Raw genomic sequence first — 27,212 nt, forward strand, 5'->3', positions numbered from 1 at the left:
CCAAATGCAGTCTTCCATTTTCCTGCCACTGAATCACATTTTCAGATACGTGTGTGAGAATGTCCTTTCCAGCTGCAAAGTCCTCTTCCCTGATAGCCATCTTCTTACACAACCCAGCTGCAAGGCTTTCAAAAGACTAGGTTGTCTGTGGTGATAGAAGTTAACATGTTGGGAGCACCCATTTATTTTTCTCTGGCGGCTCTTACTTTCTCTTGCCATGGTGGGCAGCACAAAAGACAAGCTCTTACTTGGGGACCCTCTGACACTGAGCCCTTAGCTCCAAGGCTCTGGAGCTGCTAACCAAAGCACAGCAGTGTCCTGGCCCATTACACTGGTCAGACCTAGTTGTTTAGTAATGGAGCATTGGTACCATTGGTCCCGCAGGGTTCCTCAGTGAAGGTGATGGGAGGTTACTCAAGAGGCCCTAACCTCATGGCATTTCTTTTGCTGGGTGATATGCAAAGAAGCTCGTGACAGTTTAACCAAGAAAGTGTTCTTCAGGTATTTCTTTTCAACTTCTTAAGGGAAGGAAAATGGAAATCCAGAACCAAAAAATTGGTAATGAAAATTATAGGAAACCCCTAGTACTTTCTACTTTATTAACTCCCTGACCATAAAATTACACTATAAAAAATAAATAAGCCAGAAGTGTATCGAGGAATCATATATGGACAAAGAGTCTGTTAGAATTTGAAAATGATATTATGACAGTCGTATTTTGTATGTAGGCATGTTTGCTGTACTGCAGATTTCAGTGATCCTGATATGATTCTGTTGTATAATTCCCAGCTCCATTCTCAGCCCTGTGTCTTTTCCCCACAGTTATCACGGAGGATGTGGCTCGTTACTGGGTTTGTACTTCACAGGGGAAGTACTTTGTCATTGAGGTGCCCAGGCAACCTTAGAATGGTAGGACAGAATTCCCACAAATGTGGATAATGAGTAACAGGTTTGCCAGAGATACCTGAGTGTGTGAGCAGAAGGTTTTCTAACACAGACATACAGGATAACTTTGTTTATGCCTTTTAGCAAAAGGCTCTGGTGCTTCTTCATTTTATTATTCCTTTTCTTGTTTTGACACCATGGTATGGTAATCACAAATCATTAGTACTTGTGAGGGAAGGATAGACAATTATAAGAGTAAGATTTCATACTAAGTGACTTTTGATACTTACATTGGATGAAAATCCATCCATATATATCATTGAGGTGGTTTTGTGTGAAACATTTTGAGTGACCTCTTTGGGAATATATATTACACAGTAATAAATTACACTAACTTAGCTGAATACCAGTATTTTCTTTTAGATGAAAAAAATTCCAACTGGGCACAAATACTTTATTTCCAATGCAAAGATGAATCACAGACAGTTGGGAAGATTAAGTCAGAGCAGGCAGCTCAGTGGTCTCGGGGTTAAGTTAACTGTTAAAATGACACATGCGGAGTTAGTGTCAAGAACCTTCACTCCTTCACTTCTCTGGTTCTTTTGTAGTTTGAATGAAATTGGAAAGAGGAGGGAAAGGGATGGAAAGGAAGGTCATGGAAAGAGTAGTACTACTTTAACTGTCCCACTAATAAAATTAGAAACTTACTTCTCTGCACAGATGAGAAGTGAACTTGTTTCTTCACATAGCAAATTCTGTAGTCTGTTAACGAACATAGAAATTGGACTTGGAACCAAGACAAAATAATGTTTACATGTATGATTGTTGGTAATTTTTTATTTCTAAGAGATTGTTCATCTAGTAATTAGATATTTATGTCATGGCTCATTTGATAAATGGAATAATCAAATCATAATTAACTCATCTTTGATTTCTTACATTACAAATAACTGGATGTCTTAATACCATCATTATGGAATAATACTGGGGGCTCAGAGTAACCCAGGGAACTCAAAGATAACATTAGATGCTTTTTTAAAATAGCTACACATTTGTTATTGGATTTTTACACTCATCCTCTTAATGCGTAAGAAATCCAAGACAGAAAAAGGTTAAGTGATTTTTTGAGGACCAGGGGCTAGTAATAGAGCCACAATTAGAACTTGGGTTTTTAGACTCACATTGTATTGTTCTGTTCTACCCTACCTAAATATGTAGGATTAAAATAAATTAATTTCTTTAAGATAATTTTTAGTGTCAACAGTTGTCTCTTTTCTTTTTTTTTAAGAGTTTTATTTATTTGAGATAGAATGAGAGAAAGAGAGAAAGAGCACAAGCACAGGGAGCAACAGGCGAGGGAGAAGCAGACTCCCTCCCGAGCAGGGAGCTGGATGCAGGGTTCCATCCCAGGACTCCGGGATCATGACCTAAGCCAAAGGCAGCTGGTCAACTGACTGAGCCACCCGGGCACCCCAGTTGTGCATTTTCTATTACATATATAATTTATAAGGTTTCTTAGTTGGCTCACTAATTTTAAGGTTATAAAAACTTGTTATTATACAAGTAATACATACTCATAGTAGGAAAATGAGAAAACAGAAACATGAAGAATGTAAAAATTAAAATTGTCCCATGCTATAGAATTAAGCACTGGTCATCCATATCCTTCTAGACATTTTTCTGTGCATATGTAGATGTATACACATATGGCTTGTTGTTTTGTAATAGTATGTTATGAGTATATTTCTAAAGCAATAGAAACGTACTTTTACAACTCAATTTTTAATAATAGCATTACCATTTTTATTTCGTAGATGTCTTATTTATTCAGTCCCCAACTGGATATTTAGATTACCTTCATATTTTTAATAATATGTATAATAACCTTGTCATATATATCTTTTATCTACTTTCCTAAGGATAAATTCCTAGAAGTAGAATTGTTGGATCAATGGGTTTACATTTTTTTTTTAAAGGTTTTGATGGATATCAGCAAATTTGAAAGGACTGTAGCAGTTTGTACTAGGACATTAGTAGGCCCGAAGTGTGTTGATTTCCTATGCTGTTGCCAGCATTGGGTATTTTCCTGTTGTTGTTGTTGTTGTTTTTAAATCTTTCCTAGTTTTCTTGTAGTATCTTACTGCTTTTAGATTTGATTATTAAGGAAATTGAGTAACTTTTCACATCATTACTGACCATTTGTATTTTTTGTTTTGCCTGTTCAGGTCTTGTCCCCATTTTCTCTCCTGGAGTAGTTGTCTTATTTTTAGTGGTTTCTAGGAGCTCCTTATGTATCAAGTATAACAAACCCACTTCGACATCTTCGACATTTGTATAACAAAACACTTCGAGTTGCAAGTGTTTCCAGCCTTTTGTCATTTAAATATGATTTTTTTTGCTAAGCAGATATTTACACATAAATCTTTCCCCACCCTGCCTTTTAGAGAGCTTTTTTAGCACTGCTCATTTATAAAAGCATTTTCCTTTATTTTTTCAATCCTTCAAGCATCTTTTTAAAAAGATTTTACTTGTTTTAGAGAGAAAGCGAGTGCATACACTTGAGTGAGCAGGGGAAGAAGTGAGGGAGGGATAGGGAGAGAGAGAAAATCTCAAGGAGACTCAGCTCACAACCATGAGACCATGACCTGAGCTTGAAACCAAGAGTCAAACACTTAACTTAGTGAGCCACCCAGGTACCCCTCCTTTAAGCACCTTTAATGTTCTAATATATTTGAAATTTACTTTGGCATATGTAAAATAATAGAAAAAATATATTGGTCTCTGCTCCCAGTTCCTGGCACAGAGCTCCTAAAACCCCCATAATTTCCTAAGTGATAAGAGCACAAGGAGCATCTTTTGTTCTAATATTTGGTCTAATATTTCTTGACATAGGAGCTTCTAAATCTCTTGGAATTTTCTGGGTGGTAGGAGTGTCTTTGGTTGTAATGAGACCATTATTTCATAGTGGGCTTCTGGATGGGGGCTGGTCATCAGAAAGACCCACATGCTGATTAGAAACTTGGAATTTTTAGCTCCACCCTCCTTCTCCAGAGAGGCGCTGGACATGGAGTCAATAATTGATCATGCCTACACGAGGAAGCCTCCAGAAAAATCCCAAGAGTGTGGGGTTTGGAGAGCTTCCAGATTGCCCCCCACGTGGAGGTGCTGGGAGAGTGGCAGACTTGGAGAGAACATGGAAGAGACATGGAAGCTCCACAGCCCTCCAGCCTTCCCCACACACCTTGTCCTACAGATCTCCTCCTTCTGGATGTTCATCTCTGTCCTTTATCATATCCTTTCATGGCAAACAGGAAACTGTTTTCCTGAGGTCTGTGAGGTGCTCTGGCAAATCAGTTGAACCTGAGGGGGTGCTGTGAGAACCTCCAACTTAGAGCTGATTGGTCAGAAGCACAGGTAACAACCTGGACTTGCAACTGGCATGTGATGCTACCTCCAGGTAGAGTGTCAGAATGAGTTAAATTGTAGGACCCTCAGCTAGAGTCACAGAATTGCTTGGTGTGGGAAAAGCTAGTACACATCCGGTGTCACAAGTGTGAGTATGGTAATACTGTGACAGGAAAAAAGAGACACTGGAGAAGGGTCCATTTTCTAAATAGTGTATGATCCAAGGTAAGGTTCTTTTATTTCTAGTCTTCAGTTAGTTAACCAGATAATCCAGTGTGAGGCATTTCTTTCCTCACTGAATTAAAACGCTGTTGTCACATACTAAATAACTAAGTAGATTTGAGTCTCTTTCTTGCTGTTCTATGTATCTGTTTGGCTTCTAGGTATTTCACTCTTCTAAATGTTGTTTTATAGAGCATTACTAGTAGGTAGTCCATTCCTTTTTTTTTTTAACCTTTAACCTATGTAAAATGATAATTAATGAGACAAAAATGAACTCTGCCTAGATGTGAGTTTTGTAACTGGCTCCCATGTTGGAGAAATGATCATCTGGGATATCCTGGACTGGACTGTGCAGGCCTGTGAATGCAACTTCTGGGACCCATCTCCACAGCTGGACACCCAGCAAGAAATAAAACTCTGCCAAAAACCAAATGACATTTCTATTCATCATTTCACATGGGATGAAGAGGTAAGGGATGAAGAGGGAAGGGAATTGGCAATAGTACTTGCTCTCCTCACCTTAATGAGATGTAATGAGATGTTGTGAGGCTGTTGTAATAACACAAATATTGGTGAAAGGACCTTCATAAGGTTGAAGTTGTTTTAGTAAAAAGGTATTTCTAATAATACATTTGGAAAAATGTTTTTGCAGATCCTTCAGAGGATCTTAAGATGATAGTGTCCCTGTAGCGTACACTTCTTTGTGTCCTTTGTGGGTCTCTTGGATGCTTAAGATGTGGAGTGCAGGTAATTTTGCTCATGTTGTCCAGGCAAAAAGAAGCTAAGTACTGTCCCAAGGATAGAGTGTTACGTGAATGACAGCTGCAGTGGTACCTCAGCAGCTTCTGCAGTAGGGCCATTCTGCAGCCATAGCTGCTCTCTCTAGCTGTCATAGTTCAGTGAGGGAAGGTGATGCTCGGGCATGTAACATGCAGAACTTCTGTATTGGTGGTTGTGTCCTCCTACCTTTCAAGTGCCCTGAGCTTTCCTTTGCACTTCAGGGGGCAGTATGGTAGTTAGAACTAAAAGCTAGGAATAGGGAAGGTAACAGTGGCTTTCTGATGTCATAGCCGGGCTGGAAATCTGTTCTGCTGTGTAGTGGCAAGTACTAATTTTATGCCCGTTTCTCAACTTTCCCCCCCACCAGAATGTATTTGCTGCAGTTGGAAGGGGTTTATATGTGTATAACCTTCAAATGAAGCGTGTGATTGCTTGCCAGAAAAGCGCCCACGACTCTAACGTCCTGCACATTGCCAAACTTCCGAACAGGTACACATTCCCTTCTGTTCTATAACAGATGAAAGAAACTCACATTTCCCAGCGCCTCCAAGGTAATTTCTCCAGTGGCAAAGCTTATCTGGCCCCTGATTTGACCTGGTAAATTTTTTTGGAAATGGAGAATACCCATGGCTGTCTTTAACAGAAGAGTTTGTGGCAGTATGTTACAACATTTACAGGAAGCAGGGTTCAAATGAATTACATGGAATTTTATTATAGGGAGATAACATTAAAATTTGGTATTTATTTAAAAAGACAAAGACTTTTGGGCGCTGTGTGCTCATTTTTCTTGTTAGATTTTCCATAAAATTATCTTTTCGTTGTAGTTGTTGATGGCCAGAAAGAAATGGTCATCTCCTTGTAGTGTGAGGCTACTAAGCGAGGGCTTTCCTGTCAGGATAAATTTGGCTGCTGCGTTTCTAGCGACGAAATCACAGGAAGGGAATACTATTTTCTAAGCAGGACACTTTTAGTGTGAGAGCCACCCTGACAAGAGCTAGAGTAAGAGGTGGGAAGGGGGGGGATGGATCAGGATATTGTGCAAGTGTAATACACACTGTTCTCCTGTGTTTTACAAAATGGGATGAAGTATTTATCATTTGAGCCAGTTTAACAGTATAACGGGTGCCTCTCCCAAAGAGTGCTTTCACTTTGCATTGTGAAGTCATGTTAAATTGGGGTTTTTATCAGCTCCTGCTGGGAGATGAAGAAAAGCAGCTGAGGGCTCCACTGATTTTTCACTGCAAATGTAGCATTGGCCCTCCATGGTGCATTCTCTCTTTATCACAGATTTTCTGTTTTGACAGGCAGTTAATCTCATGCTCAGAAGATGGCAGTGTACGCATTTGGGAGTTGAGAGAAAAACAGCAGCTTGCCGCTGAACCTGTCCCAACAGGTGCGTGTCTTTTCTCATATGAAAGGCAGAGGGCTGGCGGTTACGTGCAGCGTAGGAGTCTTGTACACTGTGCTCCAAACAGGCGTGTTTTACATGATGCCTATGCTAATCGGGACTTTGCATTCATATCTTAATATTGCTTTAATGCAGAACTGTCTGTTTTTCTTCAAGTCAACTAGTATTTTATTGTTCTCAGGGAAACTCTCATTTCTGAACAAACGGCCCATTAAAGTAATTATTCATTGTCTATCATAATGCTTGATAGGCAAGGAGGATGTGTACCATCAGATATAAAATTAAGTGTTCTTTCAGCCTGGAAGCATTGATAGTGAACTCAGTTTATGGAAAAAAACACTTTTGTATCATAATCTTACAAGCTCTTGACCTGCAGGTGTTTGGTTTGAAAAACATAATTCTGGTTTATTAGCAACCTTTGTGTAAGAACTCAGGTGCTGGTACCTCTGGAGTTTCTTCTGGTCAGGTTAAGTGCTGGGATATTGTTTTGGACACACATTGCTGTTCATCTACCCTTCGTTGATAGATCTGTGTTGTGACTTCTTTTTTTGGACACCGACATCCAGGCCTTTTACTGCTCTCCTCTTTGAGAGAGGAGATTTTGATTCCCAGTGCATTTTTGTCATGTTACTACACCTTCACCAGTGGGTAGGTGGGGCCAATAAAAGAAATGAGCAGCAAACCTGGTAGTTAAGATGAAATGAAGTAACAGATTTACAAAAACCCTAGCTTAGTGTTTCATACCATCGCCTTAGCCCTTGACTAAAATAAGTACAGAACATCTTTGCATTTAAATTTTCTGTTCTTCTGATCTTATATTTGAAGTTAAGAGCACAGTAATTTTGGAAGTTATCAAAATGATTGTTTTTCTAGGTTTTTTTAACATGTGGGGATTTGGAAGAGTGAACAAACAAGCCAGCCAGCCTGTTAAAAAGCAACAAGAAAATGCCCCTCCATGTTCATTGGAGCTTATTGGAGATTTGATTGGACATTCCTCATCCGTGGAGGTACTATTTTTTTTTAATAAACATATAATGTATTTTTATCCCCAGGGGTACAGGTCTGTGAATCGCCAGGTTTACACACTTCACAGCAATCACCATAGCACATACCCTCCCCAATGTCCATAACTCCACCCCCCTCTCGGAGGTACTATTTTTAATAGGCATATAAAGGTTTAGGGCATTCATATAAAGACCTGTTTTTTTTTTTTCCTGTATGTTTTTGCTCAGTCTAAACATGGATAGGTTATAGCATGTGCAATTAAGATCCCCCTTTACAGAGACATGATGTGGGGAAGCAAGGAATGTATTGCTTCTAAAAATAGGCTTAACCACCTTAATTTAGGAGATGGAGACAGCTGAGAATCGGACAACATGAATCATGTTGAATACCTAACAGTAGTAGAGGGTGCATGGAGGGTTGCGTTATATATGTAGAGTTAAAGCCTTGCAGACTGGAACACAGCACTGTTTTTACCTTCTTTTGAAGGATCGCATTTTGTTAGCTTGCCTAAGACTTAGGGCATTGGTTATTGCTGTGCATATATGAAAATATTAGTTAATTGTTATATGTACACAACTCTTAACTTGTGGGAATCCAAATACATTAGTATTTACTAAATTTACTATAATATTTACAATATTGCCTATAACGAAGGGAATAAGATCATTCGAGGTAAGATGATCGGAATTGGTAATCATCTATAAGCAGAGCCCTAAGTAATGAATGTCTTCCATTGTTCTCCCCTGGTTCCCAGCCAGGGAGGGGCAGACTACTCTTCATTTGAATGTGTGTTTATACTTAGGAGCAGCAGCACCACACTTACCAGTCATTTCCTAGATTTTAGGCAGCATCCTTGACACTGGAGTTCACAAAGATACATGTAGGATAATCCTTGCCCTCCTGGATCTTATAGAGAGGACAGACACAGCCCAAGTAAGTTGTTACCCTGAGCTGCTCAGGCAGGCCCAGATGATTGTAGACAGTGAGTGCTTAGGAATTAGAAGGTTGTGGAGGGTGAACATAGCCTTGTGCCCCCGAGTTCCCTAATGTTGGGTATTGGGTCTTGTTTTCCTTGCTTTCCTCTACATGTAGCCTGGTTGTTTTCCTTTTGTTCTGCTTCTTAACTCTGCTTTCACTTAGGTGGCTGTTGTGTAGTGTGGGACTGGGGAGAACAGAATGTGGTAGAAGTGCAAAGATTGTATCGACGTGGAGGCACAAGCAGACGGGCTAGGCCGGAGCAGTGGTTTTCTGTGAACAGACACTAGGAGGAGAGAAAGCCTGAGAAAGCAGTTTTGCATCAGATTGTGAATGTCCTTGCCTGTAAGGCTGGTGAATTTTGGCTTTATTTTTAAAACAGTAGGTACCCCAGTAGGTACTATTTAAAGGTTTTTAAATAGTGGGGGTAAGAGCACCTGGGTGGCACAGTTAAGCATCTGCCTTCAGCTAAGGTCATGATCTTAGAGTCCTGGGATCAAGCTGTGCATCGGGCTCCCTGCTCAGTGGGGAGTCTCCCTCAAGTATATTTATCTTTTAAAAAAAATGGTGGGGGGGTAACCTTCATAGTGGCATATTTGCCATAGTGTAGACCTGAGGACTTTTCCTTCAAAGTGTTGACATTAAAGCATTTTTTTTTTTTTTTTAATTCTCTGGCTTCTTTCAGAAAAATCTTGGCTCCCTTTTGGTGCTACCTCCTGAATTTCCTCATTCCTTTTATGTTTTTACCCTTACTTTCTGGCCAATCCTGTTACCTATAGTATTTTGCTCCCCTTCCTCCCCCTCTTCACTTACAGATCATCAGCTGAGGCCTTATCCTGCTTTGTTCAAAATTATTTCAGAGAAAACTCCCATCCTGTTCTTCGATATTGTATTTCTCTCCTTCGTTTCATTCTTGCCTTTGCCAGGCTCTGCTCTCTACTCCAGAGGTAGCTCTGCTGCCTTCTCATTAACCCTTTTTTTAATTCGTCTTTTCTTCACCAGGTATGACCTTCCCTTCAGTTGGGAAGTTTTAACAAAACTTCATCTAGGTCTTCTCTTTCTGTGGCAAATCCTACATTTTTTAGTACCCTGGTTACATAGTCTTTGTTTCAACTATGATATGATTCCACAACTGAACTAGAACCTCCTCCTTGGTAGGGACCAGAGCATACAGATGGCATTCTGTAAATGCTTATGGCTTAGAGAGCTCAAGCCAGTGTTTATCTTGCCGAATTAGGAATTTAGACATTTTACTGGTAGCCAATTGTCCATAAATAATGGGGGTGGGGAGGTAGAACTGACTAAGCACTTCTCCTTGGACTTCTGACATAATTTGAAATACCTGAAGAATTATAATAAAACTGAAAAGATGCTGTGGGAATTCAGGTACTTCACAAAAGTAGTTGTTATAGTTCTGATTATTAAAATATAAGATATTTGTCATATAGATAAATGCTAGACCATTACACAATTTCTCATGAAAAATGAGTTTGACGTTCAGATTCAAGTAAGTCTACAAGTTACCTACCTTACAAGCACCTGTTAGTCTAGTGTTAGCCTCACCTTTTCTCTTTGAAATTCCTATAAGCAGTAGCTTTACATTTTTTTTACAGATGTTTCTATACTTCGAAGATCATGGACTAGTGACGTGCTCTGCTGACCATCTCATTATTTTGTGGAAAAATGGAGAAAGAGAATCTGGATTGCGCAGTTTAAAATTATTTCAAAAATTAGAGGAGAATGGTGACTTATATCTTGACATCTAGTTGAAGGAATTTGGAATACGTGTGCGTGAACCTTGAATGTCAAATATAGGGTAATACTCAAATTTGTAATGTATTATTTATTTTTTAAAAGAGTTTAAGTTATCTCCACACTCAGTGAGGGGCTCAAACTCACAAACCCCAGATCAAGAGTTGCAAGTTGTTTCTCAGGTATTAGAATACTCATCAAAGAATATACTATAAGTTTTTTGACTTTTCACATAGCAGTAACCTGAAACCACTGAGGAAATGGGTCTATAGTGCTCAGAACCTCTCATTCACTTGATTTAGTATAATTTTGTTCCCTCTAATTACATTCTTATTCATCATGAGAATTTTTTAAAAAGTTATATGTACTTTCATATTTAGACCCTTATGAAATTTGAAGTACCTGTCTTTATTCTCAAAATGAGTATTTAAACTATACCTGTTTTAAAAATTTAACAAGCCTACTTTTCAGAAAATATAGAAGATATTTTGGGATAAAAATGAGAAATCCACTGATTAACAGATAGGATGTAGCACATCTTGAATTTACAGCTGGAGACCTCCAGGAGCCTGTGCTTTATGCTGCTGTTCAAGGGGTGAGTGCTGGGTTTGAGTTGCTTCATCTGAACCTAGACCCTGTGAGGGAGGTGGAAATAGAACAGTAAAACTGGCATTCGTTAGAAGCTTTTTGTTCTTTGATTTTTCCGTAGAGCCTCTTGGATTAAGAATCTTTGTGATAAATATATCCTACATCCTACAGATTCCCTGGTCTTCAGTAACTAAGTAAGAACCTTCTGTGAGCAAACTTGAGTCTCTCACTGTTAAACTCCAACTTTTTTTATTGGTAGTGCCAAGTAATTTCTTTAAATGCTTTTGTTGTAGTATACCTACTACAATTCCTATAAACTCAGGTCAATAGGAATCGTACCAGGTTGTGGTTTTCTCCCCCCATGTGAATTGGATGAATGGCTATTAGCTAGGTGGGACCGGACCAGCACACAGCCCTCATATGTGCCTGGGATGAGAGCTAGAGCAGTAAAGAGATACCGTGCTTCCCAAGTCAGTGTGGCCGCAAGTGCCTGATTGATCTTACCATTCCTCCAATACGAAAGACTTGAGAAAGGCTTCATTTGTGTAGTTACTTGCAGTGACCACTCCAACTTAATCCTCTTTATCACCCCACCAGCCTTAGAACAGATATTTTCTCCCCTTTGGTACTAAAGAATAAAAATTAAAAAAGAAAGTGGAGTTAATTGTGGAGTTATGCTGAAAGTGCTGATCAAAGAGTCCTGTTATCATATTGGAGGAGGACTCCCGCTCCTTTGCTCTCTGCCAGTTCACCTGTTCCTCCAACTCATCCATAATGGAATCTTTATAAATTGTTGCTTTTACTAGTTTTCCCTTTGACCATTGCTTCCACTACCTCTGAACTGGAACAGCACGGTCATCTATGCCAGTCTGTTGCCCTGATGTTAGGAATGAGGAAACTGAGGCCCATGCAGGTAAGACCTTGCAATTAGCCCTTTGCCCTGGTCTTAGTGCATCAGGTTGTTGATCACTTTAGTTAGGTATCTCACAGTCATTTTCGGGCTTTAAAATTTTCCTTGATAGCTGGACCTCCTTCCATTACTAGCTAGCTTTTTCTTTGGACATTTTACATGAGGTCTTTTAAGTTTTTCAAGTTGTTTTCTTGAGTTGTGTAAGACCTCTTCCATGAATTATACAAGGTTAACTGCTGTATTTCCTAATAGGTTTTGGGTTAGTATTTTCAGATAGTAATCTGTTCCCATGGAGTGACAGAAACCATAGGTGAGTTTTGGGAGCAGCTAGTACTGTAAGTACCACCATCAATCCTCTGATCTTTCTGGAGGGAAGCCTCCCACTCAGAAAGAGGGGAGATTCTAATAGGGTTCAGACATGATGGCTGCTCAGTAGTTGTGTGTAGACTGCTGCTAGATGCTGAACTTGAAGCACCCAAAGTAACACTAGGTAGTGGGTCCTGTCATTTTTATTTTAAAATATCCTGTTACCTCCTTCTCTGGCTGTCTTCACATAATTACAAGCAAGAGCCTAAATTTCAGGGGCACTGTATCATTCCTTTCTCAGCCTAAGGCTTGTTCTTTGCCTCCAAGACGAACCAGTCCTGACTTAGGAATTATAAAACATTGTTACCTGTACAAGAATGTCCTTCTAACTAACTTGTAGTTAAGTAGTCGGTCTAATATGACTTCTACCTATATTAGATAGCATTCTTTTCAATTAGTGGGGGTGTGTTCAACACAGAACGTTTTAGGAAACAAATATAAAGAGGCATTTATAATAGTTTATACCTTCCGAAGACTATCTGGAAGAATGCAATATTTAGTTAGCAATTCAGAGGATTACACACTGATTAAGACTGTAGCTGTGTTAAAGCTTTGGTACCTGGCAGTCTTAAAGCCTTTAACATTTTAATTTGACATTACAAGGAATAAGCTGTAACATTCATACAGAAAATGTCAAACATCTGATAAATGTTACTTACCAAATGGAACTGAGGGCGACATGGCGAGGTAAAGACTGTCCTTGTCTCGAGCAAGTTTCTGAAGCCTAGGCAAGTTATTTAGCTCCTTAAAATGGGATATTGACATCCTGAATTTAATGTGTCTGAAAATAAAGTGTGTGACTCATGAAATAAAGGACACTAAAGCGAAATTTTGAAATAATGAAAAGTTTAGGCCAAAGAGATAAAATAAAAACAGCTGTTGGGAATGAAAAATGGCTGTAGGAATTTAGTTACAAGTACTTCACAAAAACATTTTCATCACATTTACATAGTGCAGCATTACAACACAAAGCTAGCTGCTGTCCTGACCAAGCACATTCGCTTTTCTAACAAAAATAATTTAGATACATTTCTCTGCGTGGAATTGTCATATATGATTTCATTTTTTGGTACAAAACATAGAAAAAAACATTGGCACATTATGTAGTGATAAGTCATTTTTTTCCTTTCCATGTACAGGTTTCAAGTGTTCTGCATTCCAATTTTCATTTGAAAAAAATACTACTCAACTAATTCAGCCTCTGTTTATACCTCATTAAAATGCAGCATGGAGTACAGAGGATTTGAAAAGGAAAATGAAGATATTTTGTTTACTGAGTTTCTGATATTTACAATACATAGAGAAGGGTTGTTTGGTAAAAGAGAAAGGAAAATCTCAAGTCTGACTTTATGCAGATCACAGAAAGTTTTCAAAAGAGCTGTATAAAAATATGCACTTGTGCTTTAGAAGCTTTGAGCATACAATTAAGAGCATAAAATAGTATTTACTGCTTCTCCTTAGGCCTATTTTCCAATCTATTTACACGTCGTGCAGTCTTTTGTCTTTTCTTCTTTACATCATTAAAGCAAAATGGCAAGGTCTCAAATATAGATAGGTTAAAAACATCTGAACCTTGAAACTTCCCTATCCGTCCCCAAATAGAGATGTCTAGATGGTACACTGCATAACCTACTCCGGACTTATACCCACCAAATTTAGAGTGCTTTAATAAAAATTTTAAACAGCAAATGTATATAAATTTTTTTTTAAAAAAAGCTTATCCAAGGGCATTCAAATTTAATGGCTTTTATATACTCACTTTAGTGCCATGTGACTGCCTCTGTAAACCGGAAATAAGGGAAGCTCTTGGATTCCCCCCAAATAAGGTGTCAGTCCCTCCCCCATCATGAAGTACTTTCTGTTAAGATGAATTCCTTTTCTAGGAAAGAGGGCTACACAGGCCACTGCTACCAGTCTACAGAAGGCACTCACCAGGCCAAGGCTGTGGTCAACCTTGCGTGTCACACCATTGAGCAAAGGAACTGCTTAGCCATAGAGGTGACAAAACCAACTAGTTTATCAGTGATTTTGGTCCTAGTTGTTTTGCTCATTTTTTATACAGTTTTTCCCCCTTAGGTATTATGAATCCTTCAGGCTGAGACTCTTGAGGAAAATAGTCAAGCTAAACAGTGAAGGTGACTTTTATGGTAAGAGACACTAGCTAAGCTACTTTGTCATCCAGCAAGTTGGGCTCACAGGCACCAAGTCTTTGCTGCTGTGTCCTGCTAGTTATAATATAGTAAATGAGCTCCATGGTTTCATGAGGACACACAGGATGACAGTAGGACAAAAGATTTTGCCATGTGTTCTGTCACTAAGTGTTCAAAAGAACATGTCTTTCTCTTCATGGAACATAACTTCCTAAAAATGCAGTTTGGGGACTTAAATAATTCAAAGGTCCAATATTAAACACCATCTCCTTAACCTACACCTGTCCTTTTCACTAGAAAGGAATGCCTCTTATTTCCACAACTGGTTCACAGTGCCCTTCGCAGATCCCGAGGTCCCCTTCTCTGTCTTGGCTTTAGCTATCAGATGGAAGCCTCAGGCTTTTGCACTTGAGGTCATCTAATGTCTTCCAGTGTTTGTAGTTATCAGCCAAATGCTGCATCAGGGCTGGCAGATGGGCAAAGGCTGCAAGGACATCAAAGAATCACAAGTTAGGTGACCGGAACACGTGTAAGGCCGGGGCTCTGTGAGACAGATTGGGGTTCAGAAGTGGAAGAGAGGTCCCCTCGTGCACATACAAGCATGGGAAGGTAAGTTATTAACACTAGTTTCTGAAATACAGTCACTTATTAGCAACATTACAAAATGTATTTGGTCTACTCTCATTCACAGATGCTGTTGGTATTCTTTCTAGAGTTTCTCTGAGGAAAGGCTAAACCTGCAAACTGGATACATTTGCTTCCCAGAAGTTAAGACTTATTGCTGCAATTATCAAACATCCACTGAGATTTCTGTACATAAGGTTCTCTGCAAGGTGCTGGGGATGCAGAAGGTGCCCACGCGCCCCCTCCCCCCACCTGGCTGCAAACAGTTGGCAGCTATCTCTTCACACACACACAACCAAAAGTAGCATTTCACGTATACCTTTAGGCCCAACCTGTGTCATTAAGGGTTATCATCACAAAAGTATAATGCAGTATCCTGTGGGGTGACAAAACACCAACTCTCTTACCATCCCAAGCATCAAACATGTCTGTTATGAAGTAGTCAATGAAGGAGATCTGGGATTTGGGAATGCTGCAGGTATTCCGGTCAAACACTGGCATCACCACAGGGAGCCCCTGTCTCTTCTCTTCATCAGTCTACGAGAAATGAGAGCACACACAGGGCTGGGGCATGCGAGGAGCTGTCACAGCATCTCATTTCTCAGAACAGCTCTGAACATGGGTCCTCCTCTAGCTGTCGGCATGAAGACCTCGCTAGGTTCAGTAAGCTCCTGAGGCTCCTGTAAGTCAACCGCCTGATGAGCTAGGGACTCAGGTCTCTTATACTATACCAGAGCCCCTCCTGAAGCACTGATCTCTTCACTCCTTTCTGGAGATCTGCTTCCACAGTCCCACTAGTAGCGCTGGTGATACCGCCATTTACAGTGAGTGCAGGAGTGATGGTGGGGCAGTGCTTATGCCTTAGCATGAGTCAAGGCACTGTCACCAAACTGTACCAGGAGTTACGTGCCTGAAGTTCAAAAAGCCAGTTTCACTTACCAATATCCTCATTGAAGCAGTAAGAATTATTAATCTTAATGAATTTTGACCTCTGAGTACAAGTCCTTTAAAATTCTGTGTTCTGACAAAATGGGAAGTCCGCATAAAGCCCTCACACCACACAGCACAGCATCATGATGTTGTCTGGAGGAAAAGCATTTCAGCAGTTGAGCTGAAGCACACTATTTTTACTTCAAAGAACGGCAAACTGGGATCGCTCAGGTTTGAGTACTGGTCATACGGTTCTCAAGGAGTGTGTCAGCCTGAGCATTTTGCACAGCAGAGTGGGTGTTTACTTGTGTAAGGCTGGCCTGTGCTGAGCTGAATATTAAGATCCCCATGTTCCTGATGGTGTGCTGAACCCGAGGCCAGCTCATCAGAGGCCTCGTTTCCAACTTGTGATTCTTAGGCTACAAGGCTTGTGAGTGTTAGTACATTCCTTTTTGGGAGAAGGACAGCTGAACAAGGAACTTACATTAAATGACTTAAAAGTGTTCCTCTCCCATGCCTGTACTTAGAGAATAATTAGGAGTAGGATTTCAGGCTGCCTCTGTGGCTCCTGAGAGGCCCATTAATGACCTCCTACCAGCTTTTGGCTCAGCTTGCTCATTTCAGATTAATCAATGAGCCATCTTTAAAATCTCCACTGTTGTTCAAGGAGTAGTTTGGATTTTTTACTCTTAACCCCCTTCTTTCTGACAACCTCAGATTGCCTGCCCTACTTTTCTCCATTTCTGGAGCTCCTCTTCTCAGCCTTGAAAGCTGCAGTTAACGTACCGAGTACTTGGCTGTCATGCCCCTGCCAGCCCTTTGGGACACGATGAACCATTCTTTATCCTGCCTTCGTGGTACACTCCGCCATGCCGGCCCTACCCCAATGCAGGGCTTGGAGCTGCGTGTGTTTTCCTTTCTATCACACATACACACCACAGTCCTCAGAGCCTCTTCCCTGGAAGCTAGCCTGTATTTCAAAAGGCATCTTGTGGTCTACTCGTTTCTGGTTTTTTTTTCCTTCAACTCCTTCACACTGCCAAAGTGAACTACATATTGCTATTCTTATATAAAAATTCTATTTTTCTTCCTTACTAATTTTACACATGATACTTTCTCTCCCACGAAGTCCTTTCCTATTTCCATATATCTAAATCTTTTCAAAAAATAAAAACACAACTTTAATACCAATTCCCTCAAAGCTCCTTTTTTTTTCTTTTTTTATCATCTAGGAAACGTATCTATCTGAACTCAGATAGCATTTACCATACCTCTTTTAGAGATACTTCCTATTTTTAGCGATGTGTGGACCTATCTATGTCTACACCTCTCCCCTACTGTTTATGAGCTGCCCATGAGTGGGAGTGCATCTTGCACTTCTGTGTCCCCACAGGGCTCAGTGGAGAGAATAACCTGGTAAGTGAATGGATGGTAGCCCAGTGTTTGTGGAAATTCAGGATCTAACATTTTGATGATGAAAAGATACTTCCAGAGGCTCAGTTTATCCCCTCTCTCCTAGAATGACTTTGGTCAGTGACCAGCAACATCAGTCAAACCAGAAGTCTATTCCAGGCTGGGGTGAGCCATTTCTTTCTAGGTAGGATTCATGTATTAATTGATGGCTACTCAACTGGAAAATCTCCAGAGTTCCATGACCTGGAGCCATTTCCAGAAGAGAAGGGGAGCTTCCCTAGAGAGGCAGTGTACCTGTGCAAAATACTCCTCAGAGATCCTCCCAGCCCATTCGATGCACAGGTCCAGGGGGCGACATGGGTTGGCTACATCAGCACACTTTATCATCATACGCTTGATCAGGATTTGGTTTTCAGGAAAGTTCTTCCCAGTAGGGTTGCATTCACAGTCACTGCCCTCAATCTGGAAGACAGATGGTCATATTAGCATTAAAATGATGTTATGACCACAGTGACCAGACATTAGATGGTCGGCAACCAGGCCCATTCAGACCTGCCTGGGACTCAAGTCTTCCCATCCTTAATTCCATATATAATACACTTAGTCAAGACAAACAGTTTAAAACATCAAACTCCCTGTCACCACTCATCCCCTCACTGCCATTCTATTCCCCAGAGGTAACTATTACCTCGGGTTGGTTTTGTTTTTAGTAGTCTGGCATGGCATTTTAAAGGAGAGCTTTTCTTCCAGTTTTATCAGGATGTGTAGAAACCACTGCCAGGTTTATAAAAATGCATTAAAGATAGGAAAGAACACATACATAGGACCCTTCAATCCTTTCTTCATTTATTTCTCCTACTTGTGCCTGCCATCTCCCTCTCTGTCCTCCTACCTTGTGTCCCATCCTTTTTCTCTTAAGGCATCTGTCCACTCGTGCTTTCCTGGTTGCTTTTCCAACTGAATGGTGGCAAGTTATAACCCAAGTACGTTCTTGGTTGGGGGGTTACTAAGAGCATGAAAGTGGGCTGGGGATTGGATGTATTCGGTCATGTTTAGAAAGACCAGTTGTGCAGGAGTACAGACCTAGTGACGGGTGTCAGGGGTCCTGAGCCAAGTGGCCAGTTCTGTGAGTAGGCTTACATAAATGCAATGATAGGTCAATTACACAAAACCTGGATGATTGCTATCTTCTGCTTCCAAAGACCTCAGATTGTGTGAAAACACTTAATTACATTTCCAGAGCTCTGCCAAGCTGAAAAACTGCATGACATTTTAAGGGGTTTTGTTTTATTTTGAGACTAGATCTATTTATTAAACAATCAGTGGACAGAATTATGTTCTGAAAATTATTTTTTTGATTTCTTACCACTGGTAAAATACTGCTTACAATACATACTGTTGTAAATAATAGATCTCAACACAGAGTTGGGAGCTTATTTTGATAGGTGACTTTCCTTAACTCTAAATTCCGTGTAATTTCCCCCTCCTGACTCCCCAGATCCTTACCCCCGTAAGTCAGTCTCCTGAAAAGCGAGGGCCCTGGCATTACGCTGTAGGACCCCAGGAGATGAAGTAGAACAGGTGAGGTAGACACTGTCCCTCCATCTGGTCATGCGAGGGGTCCTCCACGAACAGTCTCCTTACTGATCAAGTTACTCTGAAGACAACCATTCATCATCCGTTCACATATGCAGCCTCTGCTCAACGGAAATGAGCATAAAGCTTTCCTAATTTTACAGGGCTATGAACAGCTTCATGGTTTCAGAGGTCAGTTGAGCTCATTTTAAATACAGAGATGTGAACCTTCTGTGCATGTTTTTAAAACCCAAGTTTAGAGGGGCCTTAAGGCAGGACTAAGGCAGATCAGTAAATTTTAAAAATGAAAAATGCTTTTGTTTTCAACTAGCACTCACAATTTGACTATATGGAATCTTTAGGTACTAATGTTTTTAATGCAAGTCAGCAGGAATATAGTTCTTTAAAAACATCCACTTTCCCCCCCAATACTAGATTTTAGCTTCTATTTTATTCTTTATTTTATTGAGTTCTTTTAATTCCAGTATAGTTGATATACAGTATGGCATCACTACATTGTATGCCTGAAACTGCCAGTTGTATATACATCACTCATGTGTTCATCAGGGGGTGTGTGCTGTCTTATCCCCACCACCTGTTTATCCCTCCCCTGCACCCATGTCCCCTCCGGTGACCACCGGTTTGTTCCCTGTAGTTAAGAGTGTCTCTTGGATGGTCTCTCTCCTTAAAAACAGCCACTTTGGAGGTCTCCAATGACCGAGAATTAGAAAGGGCTTTGATCCTCTAAAATACCCCACACAGGCTAGCCTCTCTTGTCTGCAGGCCTCATCTGTCTTACTCTTTGGGCCTACTTCCTCCTGTCACCATGGGCCTTATTTCAGGACCCTCCTTTCAGGGAGCTCAGGGTTACTGTGGACACTGTGGCCAGAACTTCCAGCCCGTCTTCACCAGCTCCGGGCAGAGAGCCACCTTGGATTCAGGATGAGGAGAAAGTGCGTTGAGGCCAGAGTAGCCTCTGATGGGAACAATACTCGGCTGTATCTGACCACAGGGGAAACGCTTACCTCAGCTGCCATTGGCTTATTGATGCTGTTCACAAATTTGTTCACATGTTCAAAGTGTTTAGTCATCTCTGTTGCTAAAACCATGTCGATAATGGCCTGGCGCAGTGTTCGGTAATGGTTCCTAAAATAGCCAGAAGACAAAGAGCCTTGTTCATATCGGGTCTGGAATTAGAACTGTCATGCTCCCATCTCCCCACCCTTCCACAGTGCGGGAGGAAGGCAGGGGCACAGAGTTGGGAACTGAGTGCGGATCATCAAGTCTACCTGTGCCTCTTCCCGGTAAGCCAGGACTTGCTGACGCTGTTCCACTGTACCCAGTGCAGCGGACCCTTGGTAGGACGTGAGAGTGTGCGTGTGTGCGATGTCACATAGTAGGCACTTACTTTACAAAGTGGTTTCCTTCTCCCTTCCCTTGGCAACATAAACCCAGTGAGGTGGAAGGCAATGTCAAGTCCCTGCCCTGCAAGCCTGGCGCAGCAGCCTGGTGAGCTGTCCCCGCTGCAGGCGGCCCAGACACGGGTTTCTATTACAGAGACTTGTCAGCACTTCCTCAGGTGATGGCCTCGGAATCATGTTTTTCCCCTGAAAAAGCTCTAAATCAGATCGAAGGTGTATTGCGTGGAGCAAACCTGCCCCAGATGACTCTCCAGGTGCTACCATCTTCTTCTAACTTCCAGGAGCCAGCATGAAGAGCTGAGTAGAGTTGGCTCTTGGAGAAAATTCTTTCAGTGAAAGTTCTAAAAAGAGTCCTTGACACTGATGAAACTTTCTGAAAGTAGAATAACTGGTCTCTGTGTTTTCTCAGATTTCTAGAAACCAGTGTGTTACGTTCGTGTCGAAGTGTGGTCCCTGTGGCCAGAGTGAGCTCTGTGCTCTGTGTCTGCTTGGCCCTCCAGCCTGGCCGCTGCTCCAAGGGCAACAGCCGTAGTGACTGCAGGTCTGTGGTGGCCCCCAGAGATTGCTCCTGTCTGTTCCCGGCTGGCCCACTTAGCCCAGGAAGGGGGAGACCTGCCCCACCCTTTGGGCTCTAACATCTCTGCTGGGACATCTAGAACAACACTATCTCCTCATGAGTTGGGTTTTTAAGTGGCAAACCTTGAACTGGGGGAAGATGAGGAAGGATGCATGTTCCCTGAGTTACACAAAAGGCAGGATGTCCTCCTGGGAGGGTAAAAATTCCGCTGTACGTATTAGCAAGACAATCAATATTTCTAATTACTTTGGGGTATGTAAAACACGTCCACAAACTCACTGAAGACCAAATGAAATTCCGAAAGATAAAAGCAGTCTGACAAGTACAGGTAAACTTACAAGGTTACAAGGGCAAGGTGACTATCTTAATGTCTTATTAATGGTCCAACTATTGTTCTTTCTCCTTTTCCTTACCCTACAAAGCAGCTCAGGACTTGGAGAAGTTAGGGAAAACGCCATTTCCCACTTATACTTCACAGACCTGAGCACAGGAACCCAAACACCACAAACCTGTCGATGTTCTTGAAAATGTTGCATTTGCTGTCCTTGACCGTGAGCTGGAAAGCCAGGGCAGTGTGGTGACTCTCCAAGACAGCGGTGTCATTGTAGAGCACGGCGAGTTCGCTGCCTGCATTGCAGAGGAATGAGTTGGTCCTTCCCGGGTGATCCACATCGTGCACCGTGGCCGCAATCAGTGCTGCTACCTCGTCCAGCTGATCGAGGCTTCCCTGGGGCCGAGGGGAGGCAAGGGTGAATGTTACCCACTGGCTGTCAGAGACCTACACTCCTATCTGTGCCTCAGGAGGGATGGGATGACCAGAATATTTTCTTCGCCTGATGAGCCTTCTCTGACTTCCTAGAAGTTGAGAAGCTACCCAGGACACAGCACAGATACTCCACTATGCTGCAACGTACCTGGAGGGAAACAGAAATCTGAGCTATGGGACACATCTATTGTGATGGATGCCTACATTCTCTTCCCAGCACCCACTCACTCCGGCTCTTTGCAGGAAGCCAAACAGGCCTTTCCAAATGCTTGCCCTGTGGTATTGCTGTGACATTTTCCCATGAGTGGAGAGAGCATAGAATGGCCTATGATCCCAAGTATTACTTATTTCATTTGCTTACTTAGGCAAAGAGTGAGAGAATGGCAGTAAGTGGCACAAATACATCAAGACTCTTCACACCAAGGTAAAAGGATTAGAACCAAGCAGGACAAGAGAATCATGGACAAGAAAAAGAATTTTCCGAGGACAACTAAGATTAAGGCAGCTCTTGCCGCTGAAAACCAAATTCAGCTCTAGGCTAGCAGGCGGCAACGGCAAAAAGGAGACCCTCTTCCTTAAGCTCTTGCTGTATTAATCTGAGAACATAAACCAGAGTGCAAGGGCATACAAATGTTTTCTCAGATTACAACTTTAGGTGGGGGTTATTAAATGGGCTACGATCATGTAAGAGATCCTATAACTTAGGAATTCATTCAGTAATCATTTCTTCTAGGCTTACTGGGCTCTAGTTAGTAGAGTGTGGGCACTACAATGATGAACTATACTAGCATGCTTTCTGCACTAATGGGGTTGACAGTTTACTGGGAAAGGCACAAATATCTCTCTCTCTCTCTCTCTCTCTCACACACACACACACACACACACACACACACAAGTAAAAAATAAATCTCTGAGCTCAAGAGCTCCTTCCAGCCCAATTCTCCAAGGTTCCTTGCAGTTTTACATTTTCTGATTGTCTGGCAAGACTGTCAGAATTAGAAAATGTCTTTTAAATTTATTACAGTCTTAGCCTTGTTTCCATCGCTATTTGAGAAATTTGGTCAGATTTTGCAGACGCTAGCAGAATTCACAATTTAAAGGAAAATTCTTAGGGGAGGGAGAGTAAGGGAGATGATAAAGTGACCAAGAACTCCCTGATTTATCAAGCATTCAGTCTCTATTTTTCTAGAGTGGTTCTGCTTAAGTGAGGTTCATCTCCAACTCTGGATTGCAGGGGCTGCCATCACTTTGGTCTTGACATTTATGCTTTAGGTTTTGTCCTCTGCTGGCCCGGTGCAGCCTAAGCGGTGCAGTGTCTCATGCAGCATATAGCGGAGGGCTGTGAGCCTGCAGTAGGGATCTGGAAGTGCCCTGGCTCCTCCAAGAAAGGGCTGTACAAACATAGGTTCATGTCATGTTTTTAACCACAGGTGATAAAGATCTTCAAAAGCATCACTCTTGGACCACATTCTTTATTTTGTTGATAATTAAAGTGAATACCAAGATCAGCTTCCGGCTGATCGGCTTTGGCAAATTCTCCCCACTTTGGTGACATTTCTGCTCCTTCTGGCTGACCCACTGCCACTCTTCTAAGTACTCAGGGTCTTAGAATACGGAGATGATCTCATGTCAGGCCACTGCAGACTGATACGAATTTCAGTCTCTAAATAGCAGTGCTCCCAGGGGTGTCTGCATTCTAAGCTTCAGTTCTAATTGCAGCAAAGGAATTATAAGCTTCACTGTGCAAGTGAGGGTAGTAGGGAAGGAGGGGAGAAGGGGATCTCTTGCCAGCTGTGCATGGGGTGTACATAGGGCTGTCCTATAAATCAGCACCTGTAGAGGACACTACTCACTTCCAAGTATGACTAAGGGACGTGAAACCTCTCAGAATTATGTAAGTCATCAATATAGGATATACACATTCACACCTACACAAAACACATACATACACATATATGTATGATTAGAATGTGGGATGGCTCATTACTGTCTGGTTTATAATACGCCACTGGCCCAATTCTGATCCTAAAATGGAACCTCTAGACCAAGTAACCATTTGCTGTAATAATGAAGTCCTGTCCTTGATCCGTCACAGTGGGCTCCTTGTGAGTACCTGGAGAATGGGCTCATGAATCAGCCAGGCATGCAAAGGAGTCTCTACCATGACATCAATTACTACTTTAGGCATGTGGGGGAGGAGAGAGCTGGGAGAAAAGGCCATGTCTTTACAACACCAACATGATCAGTTAATCTGAGTGTGTGTGTATATATACATAAAAGTTAGCTTTTTGGCTTAACATTTAGTAAGATTGAGCTCCTGGACCTCCAATTTAGGCAGGTAACTAGATTCTGATATCAAAATTCTACCTTCACTCGTTCCTTTCCAAGGAAGAAGGCAGTGGCATGCAGGACATCGGCAGCATGGGTGGAGTTGTGGTAGGCATTGGAGGAGTGGTAGTTGGCTTCAATCACTTGGAGCCAGGCTCGAAGAGTAGTTTCAGAGCAGTGTAAAAATTCACATACTCCAAACCGAGAAAATACCTTTAAGCCCAGGTAAACCAGTGGCCTGGAAAAAGGGAAAACAAACCCAATTCACTGTATTCACTGGTCTAGAAACTGCTTTCTTTGATGACATGGGGGAATAGAGGCATTTTTCTTGAGACGTTTTTACTTCATGTGCTCAAGGGCATAAAAATATTCCCTCCCCAAATTAGGAGACAGAACATCTCATCAGTCACTGATTCACAACCAGGTGCCTCGTGGTGATCCATACATGATTTCTCGATTGTCTTTAAGTCATATGGCCTCAGTGGTTCCAGCAACCAAGATAGATCTCTGATAGTCCCTCTCCATCTCTACTTCTACACAAGCTCTGTACTTCCTCTGTGTCCCCTCAGGAAGTCACTGAGCCTAAGGACAGTGGTCTCTGCAAAGTCTTACCATTTCCCATCACATTATTTATGTACAGGTGAGAATCATTCACATCCTGTACCTCAACAGCCCCTGAAGAAAGCCTTCTCCTACTATAGAAGAGGTCTGAGTTATTTAATTTTTTCCCTGCCTCCGGGATAGATCCAAGGTCAAGTCTATAGTGCTCTCAAACTCTTTTTGTGAGGTGGAGCTTCAACAGTTCAGGGCTGAGAGTACTTGCAACTCCTGGCTCACTAGCCCAAAGGAATGACCTGGATAAATCTGAAAAGGACACGTAGTAAGTCCTCATCCTTGGTCATCACCAGGCTAATCCCACATCTTACCCACTCTGTCTCCATAAAGGAGCTCACTCAGGGGCCACAGTCTCTCTGGTTGTTCGACATTCCAGCATGGCATGACTGGTAGAACCTGTGAAGTTTCTTGTGGCAAGAACTCACGTCTCCCTCAAATCCAGATGTGAAAGTCTTGAGCGTGGCCATCAATCTTTCCCCACCTGCAGCCAGAGAAGCCACATACCTTTTATGTGTTACAGCTTCCAATTCAAAGATGTTGAACTCCCAACTTTCCTCATTATCAAGTAACTGAGCGATACAAGGGGGGACATCGTTGATGGTTATTGGCATCGCAAGGTGGCTGTGACTCTGGTGCACATCTGAGCAAACAGATGGGGTTGGGGAGGCTGGTTAATTGCAGAATCTTGAGTGCCCCTGAGCATTTGTCATCATCTTCATGGTAGCTACTAGAAAGGACGTCTTGAACTTCTAAGGGTAGGAAGATTTTTTACTTCCAGGTTCTTCTCTTATATTATGAAACTTCCAGATCCCCCAACCAAAAATAAAAATAAAAGAAGTATTCCATTTAACTGTTTAAATGTACAGAGATTTGCAGTTCCTACTCGGACAGTGCTCAAAGAAGTAATTTTAGTGGGGAGACCTGGTTTCAAAGGCAGACCACAGGGACAGTGAACTCCAGTGAGACCAACAGGAAGTAACAACACTCTCCCCAAACAATATTCCCAAAATGTGAGAAGGCACAGGCTGGAGACTGGTTATCATCATGACATGGACAGATGACAACTTACTCTTAGTGAACACATACTCGTTTCCTGACAACCTTCTCAAGCCATCCTGGAATAAAGAAAGCTACTATTAGAAGTGTGCTTTGCTTTCCATGCTCTTAGCGTTGTTCTCTCATTTCTCCCATTAGCCTAAGAGACCTGCATCCTGAACAACCCAATCTGGAACTCCAAGTTGAAACTCAAAATTAAAAGACTATCTATGAAAAAAAAAAAAAAAAAAGACTATCTATGAGACAGAGGATATTCTCCCTTCTACCACTATTAGTCCCAGGAGATGGAGAATTGAGAATAAAGTGGATAGGACTTCATTCAGATTTCACATCTGACCTCTGAGTTGCCTTTTTTCGAATGCCCTCTTTGTCTACGGGCATCTTGAAGCCACATTTGTGCAATTACAGAAGGGGTCCTGCTTTTGGATGTGGGTTATTTTGAAGGAACGCCACTTCCCCTTATAGGGACTGTGTTATTCTTGCATTCTTACATTTACATATTGGGAAACCAAAGTCATGGGCCACATTTTGGGGATGACTTAATGTAAAAACTTAAAAAGGGTGGGCTGATTTTTGACTTATATCTAAATTTTTTTCCAACCGTATTTTCTGTTTTGCAACATGGGCATTGCAACTAGCCTTTTAAAATAAAGTTTCTGGGTTTGAGATGTTTGAGGCAGCATAAGGGAGTGGAAAGAATTCCGGTGATTTCCATTTACCAGGCTCTTGAACTAGGCCCCAGATGGTGCTGCATCTCAGTTTCCTTCTCTCTGCTTTCCACCCTTAAGTACCTAATTATTTAGATCTTGCTTAAAAGTCATTTATAAAATTACTTGTCTCTCTAGAAAGTATGCACTAAGGTTCAAAGTATTAATGAAAATGGGAGCTTGGGTGGCTCAGTTAAGCCTCCCATTCTTTTTTTTTTTTTTTTTTAAAGATTTTATTTATTTATTTGACAGAGAGAGAGCATGAGGAGGCAGAGTGGCAGGCAGAAGGAGACTCCCCATTGAGCGGGGAGTCCAACCTGGGGCTCTATCCCAGGCCCCTGGGATTATGACCTGAGTCAAAGGCAGATGCTCAACTGACTGAGCCATCCAGGCGCCCCAAGCCTCTGACTCTTAATTTTGGCTCAGGTCATAATCTCGCGGTGCCGAGATCAAGCCCTATGGAGGCCTTGGCACTCAGTGGGGAGTCTGCTTCTCTCTTTCCTTCTGCCCCTCACCTGCTGTTTGGGTGCTCCCCCTCTTTAAAATAAGTAAATCAATCTTAAAAAATTAAAGTATTAATGTAGGGCTCCCCTGAAGTCATACCTTGGATCTTTAGGCCAAGCCCTTAATTTTTAAAACTCTTATCAGTAGGCAAGTAACCATGGCTACAACTGTCTTGCCTGTAAGGTAGGTATCGCAAGGTATTCCTGTTTTTGTTTTGCCTTTCTTTTTCTGGTTCCCAAAACCAAATAAG

The 27,212-nt window shown here is 41.7% G+C and overlaps 2 protein-coding genes across 11 annotated transcripts in view; one reads left to right on the forward strand and one right to left on the reverse strand.

Moving 5' to 3' along the window:
• WDR41 (WD repeat domain 41) overlaps positions 1 to 14,523 on the forward strand; it is a 44,668-nt gene extending 30,145 nt beyond the window's left edge. The window contains exons 9-13 of the mRNA XM_080803419.1: positions 4,797 to 4,981; positions 5,660 to 5,781; positions 6,597 to 6,685; positions 7,574 to 7,707; positions 10,294 to 14,523. Of these exons, the coding sequence (XP_080659545.1) occupies positions 4,797 to 4,981; positions 5,660 to 5,781; positions 6,597 to 6,685; positions 7,574 to 7,707; positions 10,294 to 10,446 (683 nt within the window). The 3' untranslated portion in view covers positions 10,447 to 14,523. The remainder of the gene's footprint in view (positions 1 to 4,796; positions 4,982 to 5,659; positions 5,782 to 6,596; positions 6,686 to 7,573; positions 7,708 to 10,293) is intronic.
• Positions 13,178 to 27,212, reverse strand: part of PDE8B (phosphodiesterase 8B) — a gene marked incomplete at its 5' end in the record, with an annotated part of 264,283 nt that continues 250,248 nt past the window's right edge. For 6 of the 10 annotated variants that reach the window (XM_080803412.1, XM_080803414.1, XM_080803415.1 and 3 more), the window contains 8 exons: positions 13,178 to 14,930; positions 15,478 to 15,607; positions 17,708 to 17,875; positions 20,014 to 20,134; positions 21,496 to 21,713; positions 24,120 to 24,318; positions 25,200 to 25,335; positions 25,765 to 25,810. In XM_080803412.1, coding sequence (XP_080659538.1) covers positions 14,821 to 14,930; positions 15,478 to 15,607; positions 17,708 to 17,875; positions 20,014 to 20,134; positions 21,496 to 21,713; positions 24,120 to 24,318; positions 25,200 to 25,335; positions 25,765 to 25,810 — 1,128 coding nt within the window. In that variant the 3' untranslated portion in view covers positions 13,178 to 14,820. The remainder of the gene's footprint in view (positions 14,931 to 15,477; positions 15,608 to 17,707; positions 17,876 to 20,013; positions 20,135 to 21,495; positions 21,714 to 24,119; positions 24,319 to 25,199; positions 25,336 to 25,764; positions 25,811 to 27,212) is intronic. The other 4 variants (XM_080803411.1, XM_080803409.1, XM_080803408.1 and 1 more) reach the window with 1 other exon arrangement.

This window comes from Martes martes, assembly GCF_963455335.1.
Source record: "Martes martes genome assembly, chromosome: 5".
Taxonomy (NCBI): Eukaryota; Metazoa; Chordata; class Mammalia; order Carnivora; family Mustelidae; genus Martes; species Martes martes.